Source organism: Pituophis catenifer, unplaced genomic scaffold (assembly GCF_029215685.1).
Source record: "Pituophis catenifer annectens isolate HBS135680 unplaced genomic scaffold, rPitCat1.0.hap2 SCAF_7, whole genome shotgun sequence".
Lineage (NCBI taxonomy): Eukaryota > Metazoa > Chordata > Lepidosauria > Squamata > Colubridae > Pituophis > Pituophis catenifer.
This window is the reverse complement of record NW_027256887.1, coordinates 33,490,377-33,502,678: the sequence shown is the minus strand read 5'-3', so window position 1 is coordinate 33,502,678 and position 12,302 is coordinate 33,490,377. Positions and strand designations below refer to the sequence as shown.

Below are 12,302 nucleotides of genomic sequence, written 5' to 3'. Positions count from 1 at the left end.
TTTTGTATTTAATTTGCCTTGATAATCAATTATATCTTTATATCTAATTATTTTTGTCTTCTCTGTTAAATTTGGGTGTCTAATTGATTCTGCCGGTGCTAGCCAATTTGGTATCTTCATATAACGTTGTTTTTTAATTTTAAGCCAAATTTGTAATAATGAGTTTCTTATTGTGTATCTTTTAAAATATGAATGTGTTTTGTATTTCTCATCCCACATAAAGGAATGCCAACCAGTTTGGAGTTCGTGTCCCTCAATTTTCATTTCTAGCCTAAATCATTTAAAGCATTGAATATGTGCACCAATATTTTGAATTGAGCTTAGAAAATTTCCAGTAACCAGCACAACTGTGAGATCCTGCCTCTCCTCCCTATTCAAGGAAGCATAAACTCTTGAAATAGCAGAATTTCAAAAGGAAGCTTTTATTGAAAGGAGGTGATTGCAAGACAAAGGCAAAGCAGGCTCTAAGGTCCCTCATAGGCAATTCTGTTAGGATAAAGGAGTTAGAAATCTCTCCCCTCAGTCCGATTTTGAATGAGCCAATCCACAGGTGTGAAGATGTTGTGAAAATGGCCATCCTGGGAAGGAAATAATAATAATAATAATAATATTAATATTAATAATAATAATAATAATAATAATAATAATAATAATAATAATAATAATAATAATAATAATTTATTTCTATACCGCCCTTCTCCCGAAGAACTCAGAACAGTGTACAGCCTATTAAAAGCACAAAGACAAACAACAATTAAAATTATTTAAAATTATTAAATAATTTCGGCTCAATATTAAAACCCCCCAAAATTTAAAACATCCAATTTCAAATCATTACATTGATAGCCCGGCCTGGCGGAACAGCAGGGTCTTAAGAGCACAGCGAAATACCCTGAGGTCGGAGATCTTACACATTTCTGGGGGCAGTTCATTCCACAGGGCTGGGGCTCCCACAGAGAACGCCCTCCCTCTGGGTGTCGCCAGCCGACATAACTTGGCCGATGGCACCCTGAGGAGATCCTCTCTGTGGGAGCGAACTGGCCGGTGGTGGCAAAAGTCGGTCTCGAAGGTACCCGGGTCCTATGCCATGGAGCACTTTAAAGGTGGTAACCAACACCTTGAATTGCACCCGGAAGACCACTGGGAGCCAGTGCAGCTTGCGCAGGAGGGGTGTCACGTGGGCACAATGGGTTGCGCCCATAACCACCCACGTGGCCGCATTCTGGACCAGTTGAAGCCTCCAAGTGCTCTTCAAGGGGAGCCCCATGTAGAGAGCATTACAATAGTCCAGCCGGGAGGTGACAAGGGCATGAGTGACCATGCACAAGGTGTCCCGGTCCAGAAAGGGCTGCAACTGGCAAATCAGGCAAACCTGATAAAAAGCCCCCCTGGCCACGGCCGTCATATGCTCTTCAAAAGACAGCCGTGCATCCAGGAGGACACCCAGATTCACCCCCAATAGTCAGCGATGGCACCAGCTGACTATATCGGGACGCTGGAAGCCACAGCCACTCAGTCTTGGAAGAGTTGAGTCTGAGCTTATTTCTCCCCATCCAGACCCGCACGGCCTCCAGGCAGCGAGACATCACATCAAGGGCATCGTTGGGGTGGTCTGGGGTGGAGATGTACAGCTGAGTGTCATCAGCGTACAGGTGACACTTCACCCCAAAACCACGGATGATCTCACCCAGTGGCTTCACATAAATGTTGAACAGAAGGGGTGAGAGGACCGACCCCTGCGGCACTCCCCATGTGAGGTGCCTCGAGGTGGGGGGCGAGAAGGAGGAGAACCACTGCAAAACAGTGCCCCCTATTCTTAACCCCCTCAACTGCTGCAGCATGATACCATGGTCGATGGTATCAAAAGCCGCTGAGAGATCTAATAGGACCAGGACAGAGGAGCAACCCCTGTCCCGAGCCCTCCAGAGATCATCCACCAACGCGACCAATGCCGTTTCTGTGTTGTACCCTTGCCTGAAGCCCGACTGGTATGGGTCCAGATAGATAGCTTCATCCAGGTGCCGGGGAAGCTGTCGTGCCACCACGCTCTCAACAACCTTCGCCACAAAACGAAGGTTGGAGACCAGACGGTAGTTAGCTAGTTCAGCCAGGTCCAGGGAAGGCTTCTTGAGGAGGGGCCTCACCAGTGCCTCTTTCAAGCGGTGGGAAAGGCACCCTCACTCAGAGAAGCACTTATAATCCCCTGGAGCCAGCCTCGTGTAACCTCCCAGGAGGCCAGTACCAACCAGGAGGGACACGGGTCCAATAAATACGTGGCAGCACTAATCTTATCCAGAACCCTGTCCACATCCTTGGGAGCCACAGGATCAAACTCCTCCCACATAATATTCTCAAGACCTACCCTCGTCTCCTCCCCTGGACTCATCCAATCAGAGTCCAAGCCTACCCGAATCCGAGCAACTTTAGCATGCAGGAATTGCACAAAATCCTCAGCTCGACCATGTAATAGGTCTTCCAAAGTTTGTTATTTGTAAGTTGGGTAAGATGGAATCCCTGTTTAAAATCTGCTGTGCCCCAACTGAGCTCCAAGCAGGGGTGAAATGCTCCCGGTTCGGTCCGGTTCACTAGAACCGATAGTAAAAAAGGCTACTGGTTCACCGAACCAGTAGTAAAAAATGTAAAAAAAACAAGTTCCAATGATCAGGTGCGTGACGCGCGATCATTGGAGCTTTTTTTTTTTTTTACTTTTTTAGCATTTTTTTACTACTGGTTCTCTGGAACCGGTAGTTAAAAATGCTTTAAAAAGTAAAAAAAAAAAAGTTCCGAAGTTCGCGCGTCGCTCAGCTGATAGTCAGAACTTTTTTTTTACTTTTTAGGCATTTTTTTACTATTGGTTCTCCAGTAAAAAAAGTAAAAAAGTAAAAAAAAAAAAGGCTCTGACGATTGCGCGTCACAGCTGTGATCATCGGAGGCTTTTTTTTTACCTTTTAAAAGCATTTTTTTACAACCTATTCACCCAAATAGGTTGTAAAAAATGCTTTTAAAAGTAAAAAAAAGGCTCCGAAGTTCACGCGCCATAGCTGATCACATCCCCCATACTCGTGCTGTTCTACCATGCCTCCTTTTGGTGTGCACTGTGTGTGTGTGTGTGTGTGTGCGCGTGTGTGTGCACTTTGCATTTGGTGTGTGGTGCACATGTGCAGCCAGCGAACCGGTAGTAAACTGGTTCAGATTTCACTACTGGCTCCAAGTGACATCTGGGTACATTGTGTTTGAATTCTTTGCTTAAGGCCCCCCATTGCCTGATCTTGTCCAGATCTCTCCCAATCTGTCCTCTCTCCAATGTATAATGCCCTTGTACATTTGGACATACCTTCCAGCTCTAGTTTCAATCCGAGGCTTGTTGTTCATTGTATGTGATTTAAAACTTTCTTCTAACAAAGTATAAGAGGCAACATAACATTTTGGTATTCACACAATCAAATATAAGAAGGCTTTTAATACTGTTAATGTTGAAATACCTGTTGTTGTTTCAGTGCTTTCAATTCAATGTTGACTCTTGGCAGATACCTGTGCAAATTCCTGCAGGATATAGAAGTTTCCCACAGTCTCTCAATATATTCTGAATTTTAATTTATTGCTTCCAGTGAGGATTGATAGCAAACTAAACACCCTCCTAATGCTTAGAAGTCAAAGGTTTTCAATCACATCTGTAATGCAGCCTATATGGACATAAGGTTCTCAGTTCTTAACTATTTTTGGATATAACTAATTGAAACTAAAGAGAGATTTTGTGAGTGGCAGGATAAGAAAATTTCACTTGGTGAAATAATAATAATAATTATTATTATTTATTTATTGCAAAGGAAGAAAGAAACAAAAGATTTTAAAGATTTTAAAAATTTGGTAAGAATCTTAACAAGGAGTCAATGTAAGAAAGGTTAAAATGGATAAAGGAACAGTTATTTTGAAAAGTATTTTTAATAAAAGTGTTTTTGAACAAATTAGAATTAAGTTAAATGAATCAGAGCTTCATGGAAATGATTTTTGCTTACTATTAAAGTGGTTTTAATAGAAGCAAATTAGTGGTTTTTTACAAAATAAAAGGTAAAAGTAATATGAACCAGATTGTGATGATAACTCTTAACTATTGACAGATTGATTGTAATGCTGACTGTAACTATGAAGTGCCACTTAAGAGGCACTTATTATTAAGGACCAGTATTAAGGACCCAGGAAGACAAAAAAGTAAAAAAAAAAAAAAAAGGAAGCTTGGGTTTTTCCCATTGTTTGATACTTTTATTTTTTTATTACTATATTATAATGGCACCACCAGAAAAGCAGCAAGAATGTGGAGGATGGGGGGAGGGGATCTTATCTTGCTTTCTGCCTGACTTTTTGCTTTTTTTCAATTCTTTTTCTTTTTGCCTGTATACTTTTTACTTTTAAAAAATCAATAAGCTTATATAAAAAATAAATAAACTGTAGTCTCCACCCCAAATGAATGGCTTATCAATTCCATATAAATGTCTAATCCTAATTAGAGCACTAGCATTTCTTAAATGGAAAAAAAACTGTGTTTTCTAAAGTTTCATAAGAAAGTGTAGCTTTGAATTTTCAAATCCCACTGCCTCCCTTTCATCCAGGGGTGAAATCCAGCAGGTTCTGACAGGTTCTGGAGAATCATTAGCAGAAATTTTGAGCAGTTCAGAGAACCAGTAGCGGAAATTTTGAGTAGTTTGAAGAACCGGCAAATATCACCTCTGGCTGACTCCAGAGTGAGGTAGTAATTGAGATTTTGCAATATCCTTTGCCCAGGAGTGGGGAGGGAATGGAGATTTTGCAGTATCCTTCCCCTGCCACACCCACCAAGCCATACCCACCAAGCCACACCACACCCACCAAGCCACGCCCACAGAACCAGTAGTAAAAAAAAAATGGATTTCACCACTGCTTTCATCTATCTCTACTGTTGTTTCTACTCAGTAAAACCCTATCTACTTTATTATTCAACTTTACAACTAATACGAAATAAGCTTCAATATTGTTAGCCAGGATGGATACCAAGAGACCGGGGGTAAAATGCTCCCGGTTCGGACTTGATCGCCAGATCCGGTAGCGATGGAGGCAGGTGGTTCGGAGAACCAGTAGCAAAAATCCCTGCCCCCCCACCACATTGCCCAGCTGAGCTGCGCAATCATCAGAGGCTTTTTTTAATTTTTAAAAGCATTTTTTCTACAACCTCTTCGGCCGAAGAGGTTATAGAAAAAATGTTTTTAAAAGGAAAAAAAGCCTCTGCCGATTAGGCAAGTCAGCTGGGATCGTCAGAGGCTTTAAAAGCATTTTTTTACAACCTCTTCAGCCGAAGAGGCTGTAGAAAAAATGGTTTTAAAAGTTTTTAAAGTAAAAAAAAAAAAGTTGGCCACGCCCACTCAGTCATATTGCCCCACCACCACCACCAAGCCACGCCCACAGAACCAGTAGTATCACTTTTTACATTTCACCACTGCAAGAGACCCATTGAGACCTAAACTGTTCTGCTTGCAAGGCACAACTATATCCAGTTGTTTTCGATCGTACTACTGTTATTGTGGAGCCTATTTGATTTGAGTTATGCTTTTGAGACCTTCTTGTTATTTTGGATTTCAATTACCAACTGCATTTCTGTTCAACTTTTTGGCTTGGTTTTTACAAAAAAATCATACCATCCAAGCTGTGACAAAGTCTCCCATCCAGGTCCCCACTGCTGCTACTTTCATAAAGCTTTCATTCCTGATGCCCATGAAGTCCGTCACAATGTATGGCCTGTAAATACAAACATATATATTGTTAATCATTTACAGCAAATTAATAGATAATCAGGCTCTGCTGTCCCTAAGAAATATTCTAACTATCAGCAGTAACTATACTTTTGCTCTGCAGCTTAGATATTTGTTTTCTTTCTTCATTGCATTTATAGTCTGTCTTTTGTGAATGAGTTCAAGAAGATGCACAGAGAACTCTGTAACAGAGCTGTGCAGCATTCAGATTCAAACTCCAAAACATGCTTTGGATATGGAGAAGCCTGATTATAGCAAAGTATATGTCCAACATCTTAAAGTATCTGCATCTTTCCCCATTATCCCAGAAAAGGACATGGCTGTGTAAGGTTTTAGAGACATTCCTATATTCAGGCTCCTGCACATTTCAAAGCACTTTTTTGGAATATTACTCTAACACACTGCATAGCACTATTCCATATTCCATTCCTCTGCTATCACTGACCAGATGGATTCCTGTTTAGTATTAACAAGCTGCTCTTATCTCACTTTTAGATTTAAGATATACAGAATGTGGCAGGGAAAGGCTCTCCAGATGGTCTGGAGATCACCTTTCCAAATCCCATTTGTGATGATAGGCTGGTGGGAGTTGAAGAATTGTTGAATGTTTTGTTTGTTTGTTTGCTGTAGTTTTGTTATGAATTACTCAAAGTCTTCATCAGTACAGCAGCAAACAAATATTTTAAATAAATTTTAAATGACATTTTCATTAACAATTTCTTTTTAAAAAACCCTCAAGAACTGTCCTTCATAGAAGAAGTTGGAACTGTCATCAACTAATACTGAATCAACTGGTAAATTTTAGCAGCAAACACAATCAGTTGTATTATAAAACCAGGGCCACTGAGTCTGATAATAATAATAATAATAATAATAATAATAATAATAATAATAATAATAATAATAATAATAATAATAATAATAATAATAATAATTTTATTTCTATACCGCCCTTCTCCCGAAGGACTCAGGGCGGTGTACAGCCAATTTAAAAACACAAGACACAACAATAATTAAAAATTAAAATAATTAAATAGATTTGGCCGATTTAAAACCCCAAAAATTAAAATACCCCAATTTAAAATTATTATATTAACAGCCCTGCCTGGCGGAACAACAGGGTCTTCAGTGCGCAGCGGAACACCCGGAGGTCGGAGATCTTACGTATTTCCGGGGGCAGTTCATTCCACAGGGTTGGGGTTCCCACAGAGAAGTCCCTCCCCCTGGGTGTCGCCAGCCGACATAACTTGGCTGATGGCACCCTGAGGAGACCCTCTCTGTGGGAACGGACTGGTCGGTGGGAGGCTATTGGTGGCAGAAGACGGTCTCGAAGGTACCCGGGTCCTGTGCCATGGAGCACTTTAAAGGTGGTAACCAACACCTTGAATCGCACCCGGAAGACCACTGGGAGCCAGTGCAGCTCGCGCAGGAGGGGTGTCACGCGGGCACAACGAGGTGCGCCCATAACCACTCGCGCGGCCGCATTCTGGACCAGCTGGAGCCTCCGAGTGCTCTTCAAGGGGAGCCCCATGTAGAGAGCATTACAATAGTCCAGCCAGGAGGTGACAAGGGCATGAGTGACCGTGCGCAAGGCGTCCCGGTCCAGAAAGGGCTGCAACTGGCGGATCAGGAGAACCTGATAAAAGGCCCCCCTGGCCATGGCTGTCATATGCTCTTCTAAAGACAGCTGTGCGTCCAGGAGGACACCCAGATTGCGAGCCCTCTCTGTGGGGGGCAAAGATTCACCCCCAATAGTCAGCGATGGCACCTGCTGACTATATCGGGACGCCGGTAGCCACGGCCACTCGGTCTTGGAAGGGTTGAGTCTGAGCCTGTTCCTCCCCATCCAGACCCGCACGGTCTCCAGGCAGCGAGACATCACATCAAGGGCATCGCTGGGGTGGTCTGGGGTGGAGATGTACAGCTGAGTATCATCAGCGTACAGGTGACACTTCACCCCAAAACCACGGATGATCTCACCCAGCGGCTTCACATAAATGTTGAACAGAAGAGGCGAGAGGACCGACCCTTGTGGCACTCCCCATGCGAGATGCCTCGAGGTCGACCTCTTTCAAGGCGGCGGGAAAGGCACCCTCACTCAGAGAAGCAGTTATAATCCCCTGGAGCCAGCCTCGTGTAACTTCCCGGGAGGCCAGTACCAACCAGGAGGGACACGGGTCCAATAAACATGTGGCGGCACTAATCCTACCCAGAACCCTGTCCACATCCTCGGGAGTCACAGGATCAAACTCCTCCCAGATAACATTCTGATGACTTTTAGCAAGTAGTTTTACGCAATTTAGCTGACAATACCTAACTGAATGAATGACATAATTTTTTGGGACTAATATTAATTAATTTAGTACTAACTTGACTTGAGAAGTGACTCAAATTGGCACCAAATATAACACAGAAGCATAACCAGTTGGAAATACATGTATTGTATTTATGAAACTAATTCTGATTTGAGCAGTGAATTTGGGATCTAATTTTGGTGAAAAGGATCCAGTTGATTTAGTATGGGATCTTATTAATTTATATTTTGACACCACAGAATCACCAAAATATATTTTGGTCACAGAATCTAAATATCCATAACAATTGCTGGATATCTGCTTGTACAGGTAGCCCTCGACTTATGACAATTGAGCCTAGAATTTATGTTGGTAAGTGAGAAATTTGGTAAGTGAGTCTTGCCCCATTTTATGACTTTTCTTTCCACATTTGTTAAGTGAATCACTGCTGTTGTTAAATTAGTAACCTGGTTGTTAAATAAATCTGGTTTCCCCACTGACTTGGTTTGTCAAAACATCACAAAAGATTATCATGTGACCCTGGGACACTGCAACCGTCATAAATATGAACTAGTTGTCAAGCATCCAAATGTAAATCACATGATCATGGGGATGATGCAATGGTCATAAGTGTGAAAAATGGTCCTAGGTCACTTTTTTCAGTGCTGTTGTAACTTTGAACAGTCACTAAGTGAACTGTTGTAAGTTGAGAACTACCTGTATTTGTACTTTTCAACAGGGAAAATGAATTAGATACTGGCTCTCAGTTTCAGTATTGAAAACATGCCAGTTAAAATTTCTGAGCGACATAGGTGGCCTAAAAATAAATAAATAAATAAACAAACAAACAAACTACTCCTGCAGCTTTAACTCAGATAAAACCCCTGCAACAACAAAAAATATTGCTCCCCAGATGTATCCTTCTACAGCAATGAAACATTACATTAGTTATTCTTTTCCTTGCTCTGATCTTTTTATTAATGTAAGTTTACTCTCTAACATGCTTGCCTGCCCTAGGTTAGCTTTATTTTTTTTCTATCTTTCAGGATTAATCCTATCATATCAAAACATCTGGGATTTTGCACCTCCTTTTAATAAAGGTGAATGTTAAAGACAAAACTTAACTGTTTCTGAGATATAATTAACATTGAAAAAAATATATTGTTTTAAAATAGGAAACAGTGAATAATAAAATTTCTTTACTGTATTGGATGTCTGAGTGGATAGAAAAGGAAGGACTGTACATAGTCCTTCATCTATGATTCAGGATCTCTATACTAAATCAGGTATTCTGGCATAACCTCTAATCTATCATCTGGGAAAAAACAATCATTATGGATTTTGGCTCTTTCAATAAACCCTTATCAATGTTTTCCATTTCTGTTTTTACTCATCCTTCCTAACCCAATGTATCCTCTGAAGGATTTTCTAGATTCTTTGATTCACGAAGTAAGAACAGCAGAAGTTCTTTCTTTCTTGTTTGCATTCTAGCATCTTTTTGTTCTTTTATGGTCTGAGCTTGAAGTTACTTACATTCCGTCATAGGTACTATTTCTGCTATAGCAATTCTCAGTTGCTGAAACCAACTATATTAGCAACATTTATTGAAACAAAGCCGATGTGATGGAACGTAGTCTGGATTCCAGGAGGGAGGAAGTGCATTGCAGAAGAGCAAGACAGCAAAGTTTAGATAGTTTGGGTGAGAGGAAGAGAGTTAAGATGACTCCCTAGTAATTCTCAGAATATATGTATGTGTTCTGTCCCCGTCGCACGCACACACACAAACAGTCAGGAATTCCTTTAAGATAACAGTATTGGCAGCGAACCATGGACTGCCTGCCAAGAGATTTTACTCACTAAGGGAGGTTTTTTCTCCTCAGTCTGATATATCAAATTAATTCCACAAAGCAAAGAATTGTCAAAGTCCAGTCCAAAGAAATCCAAAAAGAGATTCTAACAGGGTTCTAGAAACACAATATGACTTCCGAGCTTTTCAATTTGTCCGTCACAAGGCCTGAATAGCCAACACACCCCCTTTTATCCCTTGTGGGGTGTGGTCCAGTGACTCAGCTCAATCTCTGGCCCGCCCACGCCTCTTTCTCTGCTATGTGTGCTTATCCTTCCGACGCTGTCTGGGATCCAGCCAAAACTCATCCCCCTCGCTCTCTATCTGCAGCTGCTCCAAAGTGCCTTGCTCTTGGCATATCTCTTGGCCTTCGGAGGAAACCTGAGGAATTGCCAGAGAGGAAGGTCCTGGAGAGGGAGGCCTTGCCAAATCCTCTCCTTCATCTTCTGAGTCCTCTCCCTCTGTTAGGACAGGCTCGGGGGTCAGAGTCACAACAGTATGGTGCAAATTGTTTGCTTTAGTTTGGCAAGATTCCTGCCTATAGGTGAGGAACAATAAAGAAAACTGCTGAGAAGAGAGACTTCCGGCGGTGACGTCATCATGAATGGGTGAGGAAACGGAGGCTCCGTCTCTGATACCCAAATTTCCTCATTAATTGCTCTTTAAGGGCATTCCCGAACTTGGAGGGATCGGGAAACGAAAGAGGAACTCGCGAAGCCCCCTGGTGTTGCACTGTCATCAGGGAGGTCGAGTGATCAACCTCTTAAATTGGTGGAGAAGAAGTCGGTCTTATCGGCGGACAGGAGTGATGGCGCCCGCCTAGATCGAAGCAAATAGTGGAAGCAAATCCAAGTGACTGTCAGATAGATCACCTACAATAGAGGCGGTAAACAGGAGACGCGCAATCGAATCAGAGGAAGACAAGTGAGTTACAACAGTGGCGGTACAAGAGGAGAAGGAAAAAAGGGGAAACAACTACAGTGCGGAAGAGAAGAACCCATAGAATGACTAAGTAAACATAAGAAAAGGAGAAATAGCGCTCGAAGCGGTGTGAGTGCAGACTTTTACAGTTGAGCAAAGGGAGCAGCCTGTGGACTCTGTGGATATAGACAAGCCGTTTGAACCTGGGAACTATAACTGACTCAAACCCCAAAATATCGGAAAACTAAGTGCAGAGACTGAAATACCGGACTAAGTGGTGAAATTCATGGATACAGAAGACCTGTCTGGATTTCGGACTTTGGATTTACAAATAAGTTTGGACAATAAGAACTTAAGTTTAAAAAAAAAGATTTGAAAACTGAATGCAGAGATCCGATTACTGGGAGAAGTAGAAGTAAAAAAAAAAAAAGACTGAGACGGACACATATCATGTTTTTATGACTGTGAAAGAACTGATCGAGAGAGGTAAAGCAAGAAGACAACAAAGACCAAAGAAAATAAAAATTAAGACAAGAGGGAAGTGATTTATTAATTTTGAACTGTTTAATTAGTTAATAAGTTTAATATTTAAAAGAAATATATAAGTAGATAATATTTTTATAGCTATAAACTGTTTTGTGAAATTGTGGTTAGATAAGGAATTACTGTTAAAGTGAAAGATTGATTTTTATACAAAATAACAAATGAGTTGACTGTATGTTTGAGATAGACTGATTGAAAAAGGGGGTAATTGAAATTAATTACGTGGGAAGACAAAAAATATAAAATAGACACTTTAGAAAAGGCAAGAGAATTCCATAACACACACTTTAGACTAGAAGAAGAACAGGAAAGCAAGGAGGAAACAGATAGTAAAAGTCAAGAAGAAGAACCAATAGAAACAAATCAAGAAAAAGAAATAAGACAGAGGCAAGAAAAAGAGAGAGAACAGAGAGAAGGTGCAAAAGCTAAGGCACGGATGGAAACAAGCAACACAAAAAAACAGATACGATAGGCAATGGATGAACAGATCAAACTCTTTTCGGTAAATATTAATGGCTTAAATATTAATGGCTTAAATGCCCCAAAGAAAAGGAATCAAATTTTCACAAAATTACAAAAATTAAAAGCAGATGTGATATGTCTGCAAGAAGTACACATTCAAAAAGACTATCAAAAAATCCTAGAAAACCCCAAATTAGGAAAACTTTATTCATTTCTGGCCCAAAAAAAGAAAAAAGGAGTAGTGATTTACGTAAAAGAAAAAATACAATCTAAATTAGTTTATACCGATGAGCAAGGTAGAGTGGTGATGGTAGAACTAGAAATAGGAAAGAGGAAAATGTTAATTGTAGTGATTTATGCACCTAACCAAAAACTACAGTTTTTTTTAAAGATCTACACATAAAATTAGCAGAATTAGAATATGACGATATTTGTGTAATAGGGGATTATAATGCA

The 12,302-nt window shown here is 40.9% G+C and overlaps 1 protein-coding gene across 1 annotated transcript in view; it reads right to left on the bottom strand.

The window, feature by feature from the left end:
- The window catches only part of TMEM117 (transmembrane protein 117), a 473,220-nt gene that overhangs the window by 262,768 nt on the left and 198,150 nt on the right, over positions 1-12,302 (bottom strand). The window contains exon 3 of the mRNA XM_070947874.1: positions 5,667-5,766. Within this exon, the coding sequence (XP_070803975.1) occupies positions 5,667-5,766 (100 nt within the window). The remainder of the gene's footprint in view (positions 1-5,666; positions 5,767-12,302) is intronic.